This window comes from Spermophilus citellus (assembly GCF_964194105.1).
Source record: "Spermophilus citellus genome assembly, chromosome: 18".
Taxonomy (NCBI): domain Eukaryota; kingdom Metazoa; phylum Chordata; class Mammalia; order Rodentia; family Sciuridae; genus Spermophilus; species Spermophilus citellus.
Window position 1 is genome coordinate 37,051,170 of NC_138200.1, and position 21,550 is coordinate 37,072,719.

The 21,550-nt window shown below is 41.5% G+C and overlaps 1 protein-coding gene across 2 annotated transcripts in view; it reads left to right on the forward strand.

Annotated features, from left to right (window-relative positions):
• The window catches only part of TENT4B (terminal nucleotidyltransferase 4B), a 63,212-nt gene that overhangs the window by 30,536 nt on the left and 11,126 nt on the right, over positions 1-21,550 (forward strand). For both annotated transcript variants that reach the window (XM_081274495.1, XM_081274494.1), the window contains exons 2-4: positions 15,853-15,976; positions 18,122-18,168; positions 19,946-20,066. In XM_081274495.1, coding sequence (XP_081130621.1) covers positions 15,853-15,976; positions 18,122-18,168; positions 19,946-20,066 — 292 coding nt within the window. The remainder of the gene's footprint in view (positions 1-15,852; positions 15,977-18,121; positions 18,169-19,945; positions 20,067-21,550) is intronic.

A 21,550-nucleotide genomic window follows, 5' to 3' on the forward strand; every position in this document is an offset into this window, starting at 1 on the left:
AAAGGGCCTATATATCTGGTGAATGCCTTTTTGCTGTGTCATCCCATGGGGGAAGGCAGAAGGGCAAGAGAGCAAGCATGAGAGCCCTTGTATTATGCGCCCTCGCCAGGATTGTCCTTAGTGCCCGTTCACTGCATTCGTGGCATTTGCTAGCCTGCTTCTCCAAATTCTTCCAGCCTCTACCCACTACCCAGTTTCAAAGCTACTTCAGCATTTTGACATGTTTGTTAATAGCAACAACTCCACTCTCAGTACCAAAATTTTATTAGTCAGGGTCTCCAGTGAGGCAGAACTGATAGGCTGTCGTTAGAGAAATAGACAAGAAAGTATTTCTGCAGAGAACTGGTGCATGTGATATTGGAGGCTGACATGTCCCACGACAGGCTGTCTACATGTTGGAAACCCTGGGATGCTGGTATTGTTAACTCCCTTCAGTCCAAGTCTGGATTTTTCAGAACCAAAAGCCAGTAGTAGCGTAACTCTCGGTCTGAGACCAAAGGCCTGAGAACTCAGGGGGCTGCTGAGTTTAAAGGCCAAAGAGCCTGGGGTTCTGTGATCAGGCAGAGACTTCTGTGGTCCTAGTGGTTGCTGTGTTCAAGTGAGAAGATCTGATTTCAGATTTGGTACTGTCATTGGTTTTCTGGACGTTAGAGAAATGCATTAGTCTCCATTAAAAAAATCTTACGATTAGAGGACAGGTGCCGGTGTCGCACACCTGAAATCCCAACAGCTCAGGAGACTGACGCAGGAGGATTATTGAGAGTTCAGAACCAGCCTCAGCAATGGTGAGGTGCTAATCAACTCTATGAAACCCTGTTTCTAAAGAAAATTACAAAAATCGGGTTGGGGATGTGGCATAGTGGTTGAGTGCTCCTGAGTTCAATCCCTGGTACCAAACCAAACCAAACAAAACCAAACCCTTATAATTAATTAGAAATTAACTCTGCCTAGTCTACCTTGTAGTATTATTGTGGATCCTTGAATCAGAGAACAGGTCAGAGTTCTTTGAAAAATATGAATACCATCCAAATTTAGATGCTTTGTCCAAAAGTGAGGTTCCTCCAAAGCACAGATAAGAAAGTGTAAGAAAGTGCCCATGTCACATCAATATAATTTTCAAAGTCTAGCATTGACCTGTGAACTTGGTTCTTTTGGAAAAGCTCTTAGGCTCTCAGTGGTTTGACTGTTCTTTAGTGACAATAGTAAGTTGAATAGAAACTAGATGAGGGACAGGGAGGAAGTCAAAATGATACACTAAGAATAAGCCAATAACAGAGTTCAAATTCAGACTCTTAAGTTGCTCTGATGGGCTGGGGTTGTGGCTCAGTGACAGAGCGCTTGGCTTGCACATGTGAAGCACTGGGTTCGATCCTCAGCACCACATAAAAATGAATAAACAAAATAAAGATAATTGCATCCATCTATAACTAAAAAATAGTTAAAAAAAAAAGTTGCTCTGAATGATACTGGATGGTTATGGGTATGTATAATGATGGCCCTGAGTTATGAAAATAGAAAGAAGACTTTAAATTATGTCTGGTGCAATATTATAGCATATATTTATCATTATTAAAATTTTAGCATGTACAAAGCAGAGTTTTGCAATACTTACATTTTTCATTTTATGTTAGTATAGTAACTAACGAACTTAGACAATTATAGGTTCTCTTCAAAATGTTTGTGATGTCTTCCAAAAACATGAATATATGTGTACACACACACACAACACATATACACATATTAAGACATAAATATCTATTTTAAAATTTGGTGGGCTGTCTATTAGGTCTCTTACTTTGTCCATGGGTCTTAAAGATCTTAGACTGTTGGGGGAATAAGACACTTTAGTGGGAGTCTATAGAAAAGGTTCACTTTATTTTGATAAAGTGCTATTAAGTTGCTTACTATAGACATAGTAGAAATTGCTTAGAATAGTACTCATTCCAGGACTTATTTTGAAGTGAAAGAAATAGTTTGTTTAGTGCTTCACAGTATATCTCACATAGATGTGCTTCCCTGGTTTCTGTAGACAGCAAATTGAAGAGAAGTTAGGTGGTAAAGGAAACAGAAGTGTCAAAGATAAATTTGGTCTGAGAGATTTAACAAGGGGAAACAACACAGCACAGATGATTTTTGTAAACACAGAATTATAGGAAATCTTATTAAATCTTATCCAAATGTCATCCTGTGATCTGCTGTTGGTTGAGCAATGGAAGTATCAGATATATTGATTTTATTTTGTTTTATTTGCTATTTGTTGGGTTAAGAATATTACATAATTGGGAATATCAGGAAAAAAGGATTATATTTTAGTATACTGGGTTGGTTTGACTGTAAACACTTTTGTCATTACCATAATATTAGTGGCTTATTTGTGAAATTTGGTTAGGAGAAAGCCACTTTAGAGAGTTGTGGATTTTAGTTTCTTTATTGACATCATCATCATCAAAGGAGGAAGCTACCATTTGCTTTATTCTGCAAAAAGTGGAACAGGTGCTTGTTGAAAATAGTTATTGAGTGCAGTCTTAAAATGAAATTTGTAAAAAAGTACAACTTCAGTAAACTAGGAAAAAAGGTTCCAGGCTTCTATTTTTATAGCTCCTGGTCAGAGAAAAAAGGGACCTTCCTTACTGTCAGTATGTAAAAACCTCAGGAAGACACCACGTGGGCTGCTGAGCCCTGTGCCCATCTCTGTGTCAGGACCACGGGGACACTGCTTTAACTGGTGGCCACCCATGCCTGCTCCCCTCCAGGACTGACAGCGGGCTTTATAGTAGGGTCACATGGGGTAGTAGGGACACATGGAACGGTAGGGACCAAAACTGTTCCCTCTGTTAAACAATTTGGCCATAGGATCCTGAGGGGAGCAGGGGACTGGCTCCTGGGCAGACTGGAACAGCAAGTATGTCCTCTGTCATTGAGAAGAGAATAGACTCTTCAGTAAAGGGGGCTGGATACTTTCTTCAATGTTTGGAAAAAAAAACCAGTTCAAGTAGTTTTTCTGTATCTGTGGTTTTGCTTTCTACTGCCAACCAAGATCTGAAAAATATTACATGGAAAATTCTAGAAACAAGTCATAAGTTTTAAATCCTGTGTTGTTCTGAGTGGCATGAAATCTCACACTGGCCTGGCAGGACTTGAATCATCCATTTGTCCAGCCTATTGGAGCTGTATACTCTACACACCCCTTGGTCACTCAGGCTGTCTTGTCTGGGTTACAGAATCACAGAATCTTCCTGATGCTGTGTTCAAGTAAGTAAACCCTGATTTTGCTTACTAATGGCCGCAAAGGCAGTAGGAATGATGCTGTCAATTTGGATTTGCTGAAGAGAAGTTTAGTGGTAAAGTACTAAACTTTTAAGTGAAAAGATCAAAGTGTAAGTAGGGGATAGGAAAGGTAGCAGAATACAACAATTACTAATAGGGCATTATGTAAAATTGTGGATGTGTAACCGATGTGATTCTGCAATCTGCATTTGGGGTAAAATTGGGAGTTCATAACCCACTTCAATCTAATGTATGAAATATGATATGTCAAGAGCTTTGTAATGTGGTGAACAACCAATAAAAAAAAAAGAAGAAGAAGAAAAAATTCACCTTGAGGGCCTGGGGATGTGGCTTAAGCAGTAGCGTGCTCACCTGGCATGTGCGGGGCGCTGGGTTTGATCCTCAGCACCACATAAAAATGAAATAAAGATGTTGTGTCCACCGAAAACTAAAAAATAAATATTAAAAAATAAAAAAAAAGATCAAAGTGTAGTGTGATATTTTGAGACAGAAACACCACACTCACATAACCTTTACTACAGTATATTGTTATAATTGTTCAGTTGTTATTGTTTTAATCTGTTGTTCTGCTTAATTTGTAATATCTTAGCCATGTATGTATGGGAAAAAAAACATAGTATCACAGCTATGTATGTGTAGGAGAAAACATAGTATCTAAGGGATTCAATACAGTCCATTCTTTGAGGCATCTATTGGGGGCCTTGGAATGGATTCCCCATGGATAAGGGAGAGGACTATAACACACCCCTGCCTCTTACCATATTTGGTTAAATAGCAAATGAATAAGTGACAGTTCGATAGGAAAGAGTAAACAACTAGAAGAAAATGCAGTCAGGTTTTTTTTTTTAATATTTTTTACAGACTTTATATTTTAGAACTGTTTTAGGTTCATAGCAAAATTGAGTAGAAGGTACAGGTTTTCCCCCAAGGACATCTTGCACCAGTGGTACATTTGTTACAATTAGTCTACAATGACACATTATCAAATGTCCGTATTTACATTAAGGTTTACTCAATGTCCTGCTCTGTGAGATTTGATAAATATGTAATGGCATGTACCCATTATTACAGTATCACATAGAGTAGCGCTGCCTCCCAAGCCTGGGCACCCACTGATCTCTTTAAGGTCACCAGTTTTGCTTTTTCCATGCTGTCACGTGTGTAGCCTTTTCAAATTGCTTCTTTGCATTTAAGATTCTTCACTGCCTTTTCCTGGATTGATAGCTTGTTTCTTTTTAGAAACAAGTAAGGATGTACCAGTTTGTTTACCCACTCACCTACTGAAGGACATCTTGGTTGCTTCCAAGTTTTGGCAATTATGCATAAAGCTGCTGTAAATATCCATGGTAAGGTTTTTGTATGTATGTATTTTCAGCTCCTTTGGGTAAATACCGAGGAGCATGATTACTGGTCTTTATGGTGAGGTATGTTTAGTGTTGGTGTTTTGTTGTTGTGGTTTGTTTTTCTTGCTGTGCTGGCGATAGAACCCAGGACCTCTCACATGCTGGGCAAACACTTTGCCACTGACCTGCAGCCTAGGCTTGTATGTTTAGTTTTGTAAGAAACTACAAAAACTCTTCCAAAGTGGCCATAACATTTTGCATTCCCACTAGCAGAAAATGAGATTTCCTGTTGCCCCACGTCTTCCCTCAACATTTGGTATTGTCAGTGTTTTGGATTTTGTCCATTCTAATAGGTGTGTAGTAATGTATCACTTTTTTAATTTGCAGTTCCCTAATGACATATGATGTTGAACATCTTTTTAATATACTTACTTACCATCTTCCCTGGTCAGGTATCTGTTTAGGTCTTTTGCCTGTTTTCTAAATGGGTTGTTTGTTTGCTTATTGAGTTTTAAGTGTTTGGTGTGTATTTTGAATATTAGCCTTTTGCAAATGTTTTCTCCCAGTCTGTGGCTTTTCTTCTCATCCTCTTGATACTCAGATGGTTTTTTCTATCTCATTTTTTTTAAGCTTTTTGAAATATATAGGGAGACTTAAAAGCAGAGCTTGCAGACTGATGGCCTGATGGCTCGATCAAACCTGCACATGCATTAAGTTTTATATTTCTAACTTTCAAAATGACATTTTTGTTAATCATTAGCAGTAGCTGACATTTCCTGAGGGCTTACTCTGTGCTAAGTAAACAGTAAAGCCTGTGCTAAGCCCTTTCCACGCTCCTGTTGAATCCCTGCAGAAACCTTCCAAGGTAGCATTGTCGCTGTCCTAAGTGTACAGTTGGAAACATTGTCGCTGTCCTAAGTGTACAGTTGGAAACATTGTCGCTGTCCTAAGTGTACAGTTGGAAACAGACTTTGGTAGGTGAAGGACTGGCCCAGGTAACAGGAGTGACAAATAGATGTGATTCCAGATCATAGTTTTTAAACAACTGTATTTCAGCACAATGTTTATTGAAATGACTTGAAACAGAAAGCATACAAATGTCCAGTAAACGTGGGTACAGTAGCACACACCTGTAATCCCAATGGCTCTGGAGTGTGAAGTAGGAGGATTGCAAGTTCAAAGCCAGCCTTAGCAACTTGGTGAGATTTTGTCTAAAATATATTTTAAAAAAAGAAAAGAGGGCTGGGGATGTTGCTCTGTGGTTAAGCACCTCTGGGTTCAATCCCTGGTACCAAATAAATAAATAAAAATAAAACCCCCTCTTCATTGGTATGGAGGTTGGAGAAGGATTTTTATCATTTTTGGTGGAGTGCATTTTGAGAATATTTTTCAAAAGTATTAATTGTTCATATCCTTTCCATAGGGGTTTTACTTTTTGGCATTTCCATAGGGGTTTTACTTTTTGGCATTGAACCCAGTGCCCTCAACCACTGAGCTACACCCCCAGCCCTTTTTATTTTGCTATAGAGTCTTGCTAAGATACCTAGGTTGTCCTTGAGCTTGCTATCCATCCTCCTGCCTCTGGCTCTGGAGCTGAGATTAAAGGTGTATATTACTATATGTGGCCAGGGATTGAACTTCTGAGAATTTATTTTTAGGAAAAAATTAGAGTTGATTACATATACATGTGCTCAGTAGTGAAAATTAGAAGCAGCCTAAGTTATGGTATATTCATATTCTAGAATAATGTACAATCATTAAGAATTCATTTTTATCATATCAGATGCCATGAATAGTGATATGGTCTATGTTTTTCCACTAACTAAAATGATACCTATAGCAAAGCAGTTTGTTTCAGGTCTTTGGCCTAGAGTCACTACTGGCTATATTTTGCTGTTACAAGGAGCGGGATATATAGGTGATTTTTCTTTTTCTTATGTGTTTTTGCATACTTCTAAATTTACATTTTTCTTTTAATGTTTTTGTAAATGTAGAAAAAGCGTAGAACCTCATTAAAGTCAACATGGCTTTTTGCACTTCGTTTTTGATGTATGTGAAAATGTATTCTTTGTGAATCAGTTTTGTTTTTGTTTTTTTTTTTTTTTTGCTTAAGGTCTTAAATAATCCTTAGGTAATACCAGCACTTATCCAAAAGATCTCTACAGTACAGAAAAAGAAAGTAAATTGTGACAACCTTTCTCCAAGGTAAATGAAACTGTTCCAGTTTCATTATCCATGATAATCACTATTAATAGTTAAAGTATTTTAAATATGCATTGGGAGCTTGCCCTATTTAATATAAATTATTTATTAAGCAAATAACCACATTTAATGTTTTGGACATTGGGAGTTTCATAGGTAGGCTTTCTATAGATGAAACTCCCCTGCTTCTTTATCACTACCCTTACCTGGGAAGATGTGGCAACATGTTAATTGTAAATTTAGAATAGTGCCTGTTCTTAAATCCCATCCTCTCCACCAAAGACAAATAAAAAGTATGTGATATTAGAATCGAGTGAATCAAATATATTGGTATTTTGTTATTATAGTTAAGAATATAATAGTTCTTATAGGATGAATTATTTATTCTTACTGGTATTTGGACCTTATAGGTAAGAAAGAGATTCAGCCTGTGTGTATATGTGTGTGTGTGTGTGTGTGTGTATGTTTGTGTGTATGTTTGTGTGTATTTGTGTTTCTTTAGCTCAACAAATATACGAGGGCCTTCCACTCGAGGAATAAATTCATTAACTAAGCTCCCACCAACACCCAAGATAGCTGATCTTAGTTGGGGAGGATTACCAGCCATTCTTCTTTAGGCTTCTTAACTTCACCCAGATTTGGTTAGGTCTACTCGGAGTGGTCAGGAAGTTGTTCAGAATTTTTCCTTGAAGGGGAAAGAATTATTGAATACAAGTAGATAAAGTAACTCTTTGGGGCTGGGGATGTGGCTCAAGCGGTAGCACGCTCACCTGGCATGCGTGCGGCCCGGGTTCGATCCTCAGCACCACATACCAACAAAGATGTTGTGTCCGCCAAAAACTAAAAAATAATAAATATTAAAAAATTCTCTCTCTCTCTCTCTCTCTCCTCTTTCTCTCTCTCTCTCTCTCTCTCTCTCTCTCTCTCTCTCTCTCTCTCTCTCTCTCCTCTTTCACTCTCTCTTTAAAAAAAAAAAAAGTAACTCTTTGGTAATGATTTCTTTTCTTTTTCTCCCTTTACCTTATATTGTAATTGGTGGAGAGCAATGGCAGGGTCGGTGCTGACAGTGGCCAGGGAAAGAAGCCAAATGGGGAAGGGACAGAGACGTTGTCAGCTGAAAACCTTCCTTCTGGGGCTGGGAACATGGCTCAGTGGTAGAGCGCTTGCCTAGCATGTGTGAGGCCCTGGGTTTGATCCCTAGTACCAAAACAAAAACAAGACAAAACAAATCCATCCCTTTGAGCCATTTGTCTAAAAAATAAGGTCCAGAAATGGAGGACAACCAGCGATGTCATGTGAAAAAGAATGTTCTAAGTTTCTAGGAAAGCACATATGAATACCTCTTAAAAGGAGGGAAAAAATGAAAATGTTATAGTCTAGAACATGTAGATTACTCTACATTCTCTGTGCTTTTGTTCCCATGTTCTGTTGTAGGAGGGGTTTACAAAGCAAACAGACGTTCTTTAAAGATGAATAGCCATGGTATAGCATTTATAAAAGATATGTGTGCTCTCTCCTTTTAAATAATTTTACATTGTCAATCATATATTTTTGCTTCTCTTGTTTTTTGTTTTCAGTCTTAGAGGAGATGGTGAGAGTTATTCAGGGGCGTTAAGTTTCTTGTGCCTGAGTAGAAGAGGGGGAAGGGCTTTTTCCTTTCAGCTTTGGTATTGGTGATCTTCCCATTTAGTTAGGCATGACTTTGGTCACGTGACCTCATAATTCTTATCAATACTTTAGAAAATTGGACACATCATAGACACTTTTTATAAAGCCTTTTGGGGGGTAGTTCCGCGGTAGAATGCATGCTTAGCATCCCTAACACCAAAAGAAAAGGGAGGAGTATTTTGGTTTTAAAAAATTACATGTTGCCAGGCACATTGATTTGGTAGGCGAGGCAGGAGGATTGCAGATCTGTGGCCAGCTTGGACAATTTAGCAAGACCCTGAGAAAATTTAAAAAACGGTGGTAGAGTGTTTGCCTGGCCTGTGCAGGGCTTTGGGTTTAATTCCCAGTACTGGAAAAAAAATTAAAAATTACATGTTCTTTGTGGATATTTACTTAGAACCCATCTTCAAAGCACAGCAGACAGGTCCTTTGGCTGCATTCTGAGAAGCAAAATTGCCTCCTTAGCTGTTAAGGCTCTACGTGGTTCTCCGGCCAGATTGGCCCCTCCCTTATGATCTGTTAGTGCTGCCCACCACCTGTGCATTACCTTGGATCCTGGAGGTCAGTCATCTCCCTTTTGTGACCATGTAGACACATCCCCAGGGCATGGATGAATGTTGCCTTCCTGAGGGAGTGGCTCTGGGCTCTGTACAGTAGGCCCTTACACTCCAGGGGTTTTGTTTGCGCAGGCTCTGAAGTCATTTTTCCCCTGAGATTTCTGGTTGTGGGGTGGGGGGTTGGGTCTTGGTAAGCCATGGGGCTGCCTTTGCAGCAGCTTTTCTAAAAAGATCTGGCATGTTCCAGCACAGTTCTGTGGGACTGCACTGGGAGAAGGGAGGGCTCAGTGCTCCTGTAGAGTGTGGAAGCGACACAGTGGTGGAAGGTGACCTTGATGGTCACACATGGAGTTGGCCTGTAGAAACGGAGGCAAGTGGCCGACCACTCGTGTGGAGGCTGCCACAGTGTCCTCAGGGTTGAGGGGGGAGGACCTGAGTCAAGCCGAGTGGGGCTGGGCTGGAAGCCTTTGGTTTTGGTTTTCAGTAGAAGCATTTGGAGACTAGTTAGCTCCAGAAGATAAAGAAGGGTGAGCGGGGAAGACTCTGAAGTTTTCATTTGGGGAAACACTAATTCATAGAGGAAAGTGTGATCCTAGGGGTAGGATGGGAGAAAGACAAGGAGTTTCATTTGGTCTGTTGGGTTTGAAGTGACAGCTCAGTGGAAGTATCTAGCTGGTTGCTGAAAGTAGAGGAGCTGATGTGTGAGTGACTTTCTTTGTTTAACTTGAATTCTGGAGCCTTCTGAAGTTGTCACTCAGCTTTTCCTGCATCCCCCTAGGGTTTGAGTTGCTTCTCCTGGTGACTCGTGTATGAGAAAAATCAAGCAGTACAAAAGGGTGAGTCCCTGCTACTTCAGACCTCAGTCCCACCTCAGAGGAAGGTACTGCCAGCAGCTTTTGTCTATTCTGGAAATTCTTGCATATACATACACACTTGAGGATAGAAATCCCTGGAAAGGATGAGTCAGGCATTAACGGAAACTCACCGTGCGCCCTGCAGTCCGGCATACAGTGGCTCCTCAGGTGCAGGTCTGTGCGCCAGTGCTGTGTGCCCAGGTCCCCAGGTGTCCACCCTGCTCAGGCTGAGCATAGAATCCCTTCAATGCCCTATGCTCCCAGTTGTGAATTCTGTAACTTTTTAGTATGGAAGACTGGATTATTAAGAATAATTTGAAACACATACAAAAAATATTTAAAAAATGAGTTTTTTCTCCTTAAAATGTTATTTTCTCGCTATGAAGATCTATTTTTTTAAGATAACGATGGTCATTAATATCTTCATTTTTAGAATGTGGTTTACATTTTAAGAAGCAAATCTTGTCCCTCCACAGTCAAACTCTGGATCTAACCACTGTTAATAGTTTGGAACGTAGAGCGGTTCTCTGGAGGCAGAGGGCTGCACTCACACAGGGGTGCTTGTGCACACAGTGGGGTTTTTTTTTTATCTTTGTTTTATTTATTTATTTTTGTGTGGTCTGAGAATCAAACCCAGTGCCTCACATGTGCTAGGCAAGTGCTCTACCACTGAGCCCTAGACCCACACACAGTGGTTTTCACATGGAAAACTGTAGAAGACAACAGAGCTCATGGCCATGGTCTCACTAAGCATTCAAAATTGGGTATTATTACCGTACAGGTTTCTTTTCAGGGCCGGTGGGGAGTTGTCTTGTTGACAGTCATTGAGTAGAACTTTGTCAGTGTCTTCCCCTGAGCTTCATGTTGATAATTAAAGGGGACTTTTTTTAGTTAAATGCCTGGAAAATTTAACAGTGATGTGGCAGTGGCCTTGGGCAGGTTGCGGGCTGAGCAGAGTTCTCCCAGCAACAGGGTGGCCAGCGCCTGAGTCGATGCTTGGAGGAGCACCCACCAGAATGCAGCCGCAGAGGGGCCCCGGCCGGTCCTCTGGGAGGCGGGGGTGCTTCGCTGGGCTCTGGTGCTGTGGGCCAGCAGCTCCTACCCTGGGCCGCCCAGCTGCATCCTGAAGTGTGAAGCGGGTTTTTCCCTTTTATACCAAAGACATTAGCCTTTGAGGGCCATTCTTGACTTCCTCCCCTCCTCATGTGCCTTCGAAAATGCGTTTCGACCACAGAAGGCTAGCATTTCTACCTCTGTAGTAGAGCTCTCCTCCAAACAAAAAGTGTTTTTTTTTTGTTTTTTTTTTTCACATCTCTGTTTTGACCAAAATTGTCCATGAGTTGCACTTTTATAAATACGGGAACTATGTTTTGGCATCTCCTCATCACATTAATCTTGAAAATAATGTACTTTTTTTTTTTTATATCACTTTGCCTTACACAGCAGCAGTGTGTTTTCTTGCTTTTCCTTTTTAAGAGAAAATACTGATATCCAAACAAAGGATATTCATGTAGAAAAAACAAACCCAGTTTCTCCTGTACTTCACAGTAGCCAGATGTGGGGGTCTCCCACTGGACCAAGCAAGCCTCAGCTCTGCACCCGGACACTAGCTGGGGGTCCTCTCATTCAGTCAGTCCTAACTGCTTCCCTGGAGATTCCGCACATGCTCGTTGCAGGCTCTACGTGGGGTTATCGGCTTCTGACAGTCTCCTCTCAGTTGGGGTCACTGTAGTAGCTTCCTTAGGTCAGTTCATTTGGTAAAGCAGCTCATAGAACTCAGGGAAGCACGCTCACTGGTTTATTTTATAAAGGATATTTCAAAGGGTACAAATAAATAACCAGGTGGTGAGATCCATCAGGTGAGGTCTGGGTTTCCAGTGCAGGAGCTTCTGTCCCTGTGGAACTAGGAGTTGTCATTTTCCTCGCGCATGGGTGTGTTTTGTATACCTTTGTGGAAGTTCACGTGTGTGTGTGTCCGTCTGTCTGCAGGCTCTCTGAACCCAGTCCTTTTAGGTTTTTATGGATGCTTGATTAAATCACTGGCCATTGGTGATCATCTCAACCTTCAGTTCCTCTCCCCATCCCTTGAGGAAAGTGGGTGGGGCTGGAAGTCCCAACTCTAACTCTGTAACCCTGCCTTAGTCCTTCTGGTGACCTGCCTCAATCCTAAAGCTACCTAGGTGCCACCAACCATCATTCAGCTCACTAGCATATTAAAAAACTGTGCTTTAGAGATTCCAAGGATTTTAGGAGTTGTATACCAGGAAGCGGGGGGCACGTTTGTTCAGCTCACAGAAGAACAGTATTTTAAAACTTTATATGAGAAACCAGGAAGTTGAGTGTGTGCTGCTCAGTACTTGCTGTTAGAAGTAACAAGGTGCCACAAGAAATCAAACACTTGCTCCGAAGTGGGTGGGCAAGACAAAGCCTGGCAGAAGGGCGGCTACAGAACCTGGCCAGCAGGTGCTCCTGGGCGAGAGGTCCTCTGCTTATATCTCCACTTTTATCTCTAACCTAACACAGGGCTGCCCTTCACTCTGATTGGAGGAGTTCGGGGTTACAATCTAGGCAATTGGCTAATTTTAGAATTAGGGCGGGCAAAAGGGAAAGGCTACAGTTGGATCCAATTAAGGCTGAATACTAGATTCTGAAAATGAACCACCAGAATTTCTGTTTTTCACACTATTTTAATAATTAATCTTACTGAGTTTTGATCCAAACATAGGAAAAAGTGAAGGTTTCTCTGTGTAGTTAGATGATTACAGAGGCTTAAAGTTGCATTAACGTGAAAGCAAGCTTACAAAGTGTCTTTAGTTTCCTCCCTTTGTTCAGGCATTTCGGCACTTGAAGGTCTACCAGGGGTAAAGGGGGCATTGAAAAACAATTGAGTTCCTACCGTATTTTTTTAAACACTTTTTTACCCAGTCCATGGAACCCCACAGAAATTTTAAAAATCAGTACTGGAAGTTGATTACCTACATATGGACCAAGATTTCTTTCTTTCTTTTTTTAGTTCACTACTGGGGATTGAACCCACAGGCACTTTACCGCTGAGCCGTATCCCCAGCCCTTTTTATTTTATTTTTAATTTTTTAGTTTAGATAGACAAAATACCTTTATTTTATTTACTTATTTTCATGTGGTGCTGAGGATTGAACCCAGGGCCTCACAGGTCCTAGGTGAGCACTCTGCCACTGAGCTGCAGCCCAGCCCCCCTTTTTATTTTATTATGAGACCTTCTTACCAAGTTGCTGAGTTGAACATGGGATCATCTGGCCTGAGATTTCTTATTTATCTGAGGTACATACCCTACATATCTAGCCCTTTCACACATGGCTGGTTAGACATAGGGAGCGGTGAGGTGGTGATTGGTGTGGTCGGGTGATCCTGAGGCCTGGCTGGCCTCCGCTTTCTCCTTATTCCTCCTTCCCCTTTCTAATACAGCAGGTCTTCATCAATAAAAGAAATGCAACAGCCCATAGAACCATATTTCCTTAAATAGCAAGATGGTTGCATGGAATATTAAATATTTAGGGTAGTCCTGTTTTAAGAGCTTATCTTATACACATATAGTAATCAGCATGTTAATAAACCTAGAATCCCTGTGATGAGAAGCAAATATTAAGATCTTCTCTTAACTTTTCCCCTAATTCAGAAATCCCTTTTATGGACCTGTGTTTGCTCAGGTCATCTGGTGTCCTCCCTCAGGCAGCACTGGGGACTGCACTGTCTTGTTAGTGCCTTCCGTCCTGGGCAGCCGTGGTCCCTGGAGAGCTCCCCTCCATCTGTCGGAAACCTGCTTGTGGTGGATCAGTGCAGAATATATTCATTGCGCTCTCCACAAAGTATTTAGACAGCTTTTGTTTTCACTGTTGAAAGGCAGGGGTTGTATTTGACAAACCCATTTCCCCCTAAGCATTCAGTAATGTTTACAAAATGAATTATCGTGTGTTTCCTAGGACTTGAACTTAGCTGGTGTTTGGGCTAGGTACCTGTCACCTAGGTTTGAGTTAGAAAACAGACGTACAGTCAAATTTAGGTGTTTGCACTGGTTAGAATGCAAATGTTCTATAGAGATCTTCTTAGAACTACAAGTAAACTCTGATAATTCGTAGCAAGCACCTAATGAGCCAAGAAGCACCCGCCTGCTTGGCTCCGTGTTCGTGGTCTTGGCATCGCCATCATGCTGTGCTGAAGAGAGCCCAGGCTGTGCACCTTCCTGCGACTCTTAGCTGTTGCCTGTAAGAGAATGTAATAAAACCTGGGAATTTAAACAAACACAGACCCTCAAACACTAGAAGTTTAAAGGTCCTGTGAGACCCAGAAACAGCAAGGAAAAGCAGAACTCCGCTAGGGTGGCTTCTGAATTCACCCTCCGACCTTTGGAGTTTTAAAGTCCAGTTTGATGCAGAATTTCACGGCAAACAGGCAAATGCTTTCAGTACATCATTCCTTACAGCCCGAAAAGACTCCTGCCTGCCAGCCCTGCTGTACCTGAGCACACGGGGCTGCAAACACAAAATGCACAGTCACCTGTCCAGGGAACCCAGCTGCCCGCACGCAGAACTCATGTCTACAGCTTAAGTTTTTGACTCTGTCTAAAAAAAAAGAATAGGAAGAGGCAGGAACTGTCAATTGCTTAATCAGTCACATTTTTATAAAGTCATCAGTGTTCCATGTGTCAAGAGTTATGTCCAGCGGAGGGTGGGACACAGATAGTTTTTACTTCCTCAAACCATTTTGGTCTTGCAGCTTCCTGCTTGGGAGACGGGATGGGCCTTGGTTGCAGGCTCCAGCTCCCACCACCTGCAGGCAGCCCCGTCCTGTGTGGTGGCTCTGAGGGAGGCCACGAAGGGCTTCTCTAGCATCCCTTCAGTCCGTCCCTTCCCCCCCCCCCTCCCCAGGAGCCCCCACAGTCTCAGCAGCTCGGGAGCAGTGCTCTTCTCCCTCTTGGCACTGACTCCTTCCACTCATTGCCAGCCCCATTTGTCCTTTTGTCCTGACCATTGCTTGGTTGGTCCCTGCATCTCCTGCCGCCTGTGTGTGTGATGTTTCTGCAGCCCCCTCCTCCATCCTTGGGGCCGTCCTCTTGAACCCGTCGTCACTCAGGACCTGTTCTCCTCGCCACAGTCTCATCCCTTTGCTGATGCATGGTTGCAGAGTTGCCAGTCTGAAAACCACTGTGTTTTTGCAATCCTTCCGAGTCCCTCAGAAACACTGGAACAGCCCCCTGTGCCACAGGGAAAAGCCTGAGCCGCTGCTTTGGTTTGTTTGGGGTGTTTTAGATTGAACCCAGGGCCCTGCTGGGCTAGGCAGGTGCTCTACCCTGAGCTGCCGCCAGCGCACCAGGTGCTGTCCGTAGTCTGCCATGCCAGAGCCTGCCCGCCTGCCTTCCCAGGAGTCTCCATCCTCCCCCCACATCCCTTGCCCTTGGCTCACTGCTTGGAGCATCACCGTCTCTGGAAGCCCTGGCCCCTTCATGGGGCCATTCTTTTCAAGACACGGCTGATGTCCACTGGTTGTCATTGGATGCATCATCCACGAGGAGACACTGTGAAAGACGAGCATGGCTGGCAGAGCAGGAGGGGCAGCCCCCAGGCAGGACACTCGCTTCCCTCCCCCAGCGTCGGCAGCTGGATGGCAAGTCACAGGCTGAGAGCAGGGCCTGTGCTGTGGTTCCCCTTCTTTAAAGTCACCAGCAGCCAGCAAGGGCTCTACACAGGGAGTTTCTATTTTATTGAATTATTTTGCCTTTTTGATTAAATTCTGTACATCTCGATTTTACCTAAGATGAGATATAACATTAAAATTAAGGTAAAAATCAATGACTGTAAGGTCATCAACTGAATTATCTTGTAAGATTTAATTAGAGAAAATTACTTAAGAAACTGTTCTCTCATTAGATTGGCCTGCTCATATTTTTTCTGCTTTTCTCTTCAGTCTGCATGAAGAAATCAGTGATTTTTATGAATACATGTCTCCGAGGCCCGAGGAGGAGAAGATGCGGATGGAGGTGGTGAGCAGGATCGAGAGTGTGATCAAGGAGCTCTGGCCCAGCGCTGACGTGAGTCCCCCCGTGGGGCCTCTGGGGCATAGGGTGGGTCCCTGTCCTCTGGTGGAGGCTTACAAGACCCCCACATACAGTGTGAGTGCTTTTGTAAGAGTTAAGGTCTAATTAAATTTTTTTTTCTAATTAAATTTTAAAGGCAAATAATTTTCAGCCTTTAAAATTTGGGGCTTGGTAATTATGTTCATTGACTCAGATGCCTGCCTTAATTTTTTTTCCTTTGGTGCTAGTTAGTAACTACTAAAGGAGAACTAAATTTAGGAATCATTAAGTGTAAGGAGAAGAGTAACCTTATTATAGTAATTTGTTATTGCGTGTGATTTATTAAAACCTCATTGCTATTTTGTTCCAACCTGCCAGCATAAACATTGTAATTGTTTATAGATGAATGAAAAGGTCATGTAGGAATTTGTCACTTGAAGTTTTTTTTTGGGGGGGAAGTGCATAGCCCAGGTCTGTCCCCCCACCCCCTCATGATACTAAGGATTGAACTCAAGGAGCACTTTACCCCTGAGCTACATCACCAGCCCTTTTAATTTTTGTAAGTTTTGAGACAAGGTCTCCTTAAATTGCCCAAGCTAGCCTCCAGCCTCAGCCTCCCAAGTCTCTGGGATTACAGGCATGTGCCGCCATGCCTGGCCCTGCCTCTCTTGAAATTGGTATCTTTGTCCCACGTCCGTCCCCACTCAGTGAGCAAAATATTTGCCCAGGATTTCTTCTTTACTTATTTGTGTTTTTTGTTATTGATATTAAGTTAATACTTTACTCTTTAGGACTTAAGGACTTAGTCCACAATTTTGTACCTTAAAAAAAGTGGGCTGGGATCGTGGGTCAGTGGTAGAGCGCTTGCCTCACATGTGCGAGGCACTGGGTTTGATTCTCAGCACTACATATAAATAAATGAATAAAATAAAGTCCCATCAACACTAAAAAAATTTTTTTAAAGTAATTTATGTTACTTTTTAAATCTAACATAAGAATCCCTTATGTTAATGTCCTTTAGCAAACAAAAGAGTTTTAAATACAACACTGTAGGTAAAGGGAAGACACTAGTGTTTTATTGAGCAGCTACTATATGCAGCATTATTACTTCTTCTTGTATGGTCTGGCTCTCAGCTGGGCTGATTCTGCTCCCCAGGGGCCTTTGGCAGTGTCTAGACGTTTTTTTTGGTTATCACAACTTGGGAGGCACTACTGACATCTAGTGGGTAGAGACCAGAGAGGCAGCTCAACATACCACAGCTGAGGTTGAGAAACCCTGATCTGAATTGAGCCTCATCCTTCTGAGGTGGCAGATTTTATCGTTGACATTTTGTTGTTTGAGGGTGTTTTTTTTTTTTTAAACCCCCACTTCAGTACTGGGGATCTAACCCAGGGCCTTACACATGCTGGGCAAGCACTCTACCACTGAGCTACACACCCAGCCCTTTTTAAAGTTTTATTTTGGGACAGGGTCTTGCTAAGTTGCCCAGCTTGACCTCAAACTTTTGGGCCTCCTGCTTTTGCCTCCTAAGTACCTAGGATTACAGGTGTGCACCACTATGCCTAGCCCTTTTCATTTATTTATTTATCCCCCCCCCCCCCCCAGAGGAACATGAGGCTATGGCTGACTTCCCAGGTCTATCTCATGTCAGAGGCAGAGCTTCTTTTTCCCCTCGTTTATCCTGTGTTGCAGTTATATGCATATGTATACCTGCCTGAGTTCCACCATTCACCATAATTTGAGATAGAATGCGCTCAGGTTTTCTGCCACAGCGCTGATTTTTCTCTGTGGAGAGGTCTATAAGCCACTGCTTGTCTTGTACTTGGAGTAGTCTGACTAATAGTGATCTATGAGAAAACTCCTGCTTAGAGAACAAAAATTAAGGATTTGTGATTGTGCTTGAATTATAAGGGAACATAGTGACCTGAATATTGCTTTTGAAATATTTGGTCTATATGTTTCATATTTGAACCTGATATATTTAAATTATATTCTGAATGTCTGCCTGTGAGGTACAGAATCCCTACTTTTTGAAGTGTGTTTAGAAAAAAATGCTCTTGTAGTACTAAAAAGTTCCAGTAGAGGGTAGCCAAGACCTGCACAACTCCACAACTTGGTGCCATAGCTGATACCTTAATGTACTTCTTTTTCTGTTCCAGGTCCAGATATTTGGAAGTTTTAAGACTGGCCTGTATTTACCTACTAGGTTAGTACGTTTGTGAAGCTTTCAAGGGATTATACATTTTTATAGAGTATGTGAATTTTGTCTATTGCATGTGTGAGAATAGAACAAGACAGTGAGATATATGAAATAGAAATTCATTTACCTGAATTTGCATTACCTTAAAGTAGAATGTTACTTCAGATCATCTTATCCAGACTGAAATGATGCAGAGAAATGTAAAAGGGAACATGCAGCAGTAGAATCAGTTAGTTGCTAGTTTTAGAAATTGACTACCCTGCAGAGAATTGCCCAGCCGCAGGACCTCTCCACTGTAGTGTCATGATTAGAGCGTGGAACTGGATGTACTACGTGAGATCTCTCTTTTCCAGTGAAGAAGTCATGCAGCTAGATGTGGTTTCAGCATCCTCACCCAGACAACGAGGCTACAAAACTCTGAGGAAGTCTTGGCCCCTTTAGGACCCTTGTTCCATTTCAGTCTGTTCTAAGGAGGGCTCTCTTGACTCATAGCCTGGGAGGACCCCTTTTTGAGAATGGTGATATTTCTTTATTTTTTTTTATTTTTTTTTTATTGGTTGTTCACAACATTACAAAGCTCTTGACATATCATATTTCATACATTAGATTGGTGATATTTCTCTGAAGCAGTGCGTCCTTGCTCTCTTAAGAATTAAAAGACATGGGATTGAACCCATGAGCACCCTACCACCGAGTCACGTCTCCAACTCTTTCTACTTTATTTTGAGACAGGGTCTTGCTAAATTGCCCAGGCTGGCTTCAGACTTGCAGTTCTCCTGCTTCGGCCTCCCAGGTAGCTGGGGTTATAGGAGTAGGTCGCTGCACCTGGCTATTCCATTGTGTCTTTTGATTGAGCTTGATTTGGTTCACTTTCTCCCAACTCTTAAAATGTGCTAAACTGGGAATATCCTAGCCGTTTTCATTCTTTCCAATGCTGTCCTTGCCCTACACAAGCTGTGTGTAAAACATTCAAATTCAAGGTCTTTAGTATTTTTCCTTATTTAAGCTCTAAGCTTCAGCAAAAGCCAAAAAGTCATTCTAAAAAAATTATTAAGTTTTAGGAATAGGTAGTACATTTCATAATTCAGATTTAGAAAAGGCACACTCCTGCTCCTGCCCAGGTTCTCTTTGGAACATCCCTGATACCAGTTTCTTAAATGCCCTTCCAGAGATATTTGTGTGTTTATACAAACAGTACAAGCCAGACGCTGCTCTTCAACTTGTATGTTGTTCTTATTTATTTTGGGGGTACTGGGGATTGAACTCAGGGGCACTCAACCACTGAGTCTCATCCCCAGCCCTATTTTGTATTTCATTTAGAGACAGAGTCTCACTGAGTTGCTTAGGGCCTCACTTTTGCTGAGGCCGCCTTTGAACTTGTGACCCTTTCTCAGTGCCTCAAGCTGCTGGGATTATAGGCACGCGCCACCATGCCTGGCTGCATTTAATATGTTTTAAGTCACAGTTAATCTCATCTAGATAGCTAAGTCTTTAGGGCCAGAAACCTTTATAAAAAAGAAACATTAACCAGCATTTTTGAAGTTTTACTTCTTTCAAAATCACCGTTTCCTGAGGCCTGTGTTCTGTGCAGTGACTGAGAAAAGGAGGTTGTTAAAAATCATCAACCTTCTCTGAAACCCATCATCGCCATACTTGGTCTTCATTGGGCAGAAAGGGACAAGGTTTCCACTGTACCACCTTGAAGTCTAGGAGTGTGATCTGATGTAAAACAGGTGCTGTTTCTTGCTTCCTCAACTCTGTCGAATGTGTTCTCTATGTTTAGTGACATCGATCTTGTGGTGTTTGGGAAGTGGGAAAACCTACCCCTCTGGACCCTGGAGGAAGCCCTTCGGAAACACAAAGTTGCAGATGAGGATTCGGTGAAAGTTCTAGACAAAGCAACTGTAAGTTCTTCACACCTCTGTTTGTTGACATGAAACTTCAGTGTTTGTGAACACAGTCGGACTGTGAGTCAGTGGTTTTTTGATTTTTTGAATGTCTCGCTGCTTGTACATGAACAGTGTTCTGTTTGTGAAACAAGTTACCTTACTCTGGCTACGCATTTAAGAAATAACCCAACGTTTTCATACATAATACTATAGAGTTTTTTTTTTAAGTATAATAAAAATGTGGATTTCTGTTAAGCAGTTTATAGTCACACAGATGTTGCCATTCTATTGTGTCGTTGAAAAATGTATATGCTTGATGTTTTCTAAGTCAGATTATATTTTAACCTTAGCTGGAGTGACCATTAAAGAACTTTCATGGAAACTCAAATGTAGAAACAAATATATCTGTGTTAGAATTTTTGTTTCTTTTAATTTTTTTTTTTTGTTGTTGTTGTTTTTTTGTTTTTGCCTACTAGGTTTTCTTTGATCATAGTTTTCATTGAAAAAGTTAATTTGGAGACCCAATTCTGTACACAAGTTTGCTGGCCCAAGTTTTCTCTTTTGCAGTACTGAAGAGTAAATCCAAGGATGCTCTATCTCTGAGCTACACCCCCAGACTGGCTTGAATTTGTAGTCCTCCTGCCTCAGCCTCTGAGTTTGCTGGGCCTGGCCCAAGTTTTCTAATGCATGGTGAAAACGATATTATTTTGAGAGCTCATAATACCTCACATAAATCATCTGATCAGTTTTTATTTGAGAGTAATCCTTACATTTTATATTCTTTTCCTGTTAGGTGGCTTTTTGGGCTATTTGTGTATGACTGAAGAACCTAGTGGTTTTCTGATGAGAAATAGTTTGGTGATATGAAATGTTTGGATAATTTTTAATCTTATAGTTAGTTGGAAATTGTTCTCCAAAGTATATATAATATTGAGATTTTATATGATTTCAAAATTCTCAGTGCAACTATATGCCAGTTAATATAACTATACGAATTGATGTGGTATTAGGCATAATGGCACATACCTGTAATTCCAGCTGCTCAGGAGACTGAGGCAGGAACATCAAAAGTTTGAGGCCAGGCTGGGTAGCTTAGTAAGACCCTGTCTCATAATAAAATGTAAAAAAAAGGCTAGGGATGTAGCTCTGCGGTAGAAGACGTGCCTAGCCCGTGCAAAGCTCTGGGTTCAATTGCCAGTAGCTGAGGCAAGAGGGTTGCAAGTTCAATGCAAGCCTGACTATCTTATCCCATCTCAAAATACAATTTAGAAAGAGGGGTTGGGCTCAGTAGTAGAGTGACCCTGGCTTTACCCCCCACCCCAGTACCATACACACAAAATAGGTGTATCTCAAAAACAATCACTGTTGTACACCTTAAATATATGCAGTAAATAATAAATTAATAACTAAAGTTGTTTGGATACCAAAACACATTCTTAATAAATATATTGTATAAGTTAATTGCTGAATATATACTGTAAAGTATCTGTAGAAGTTAA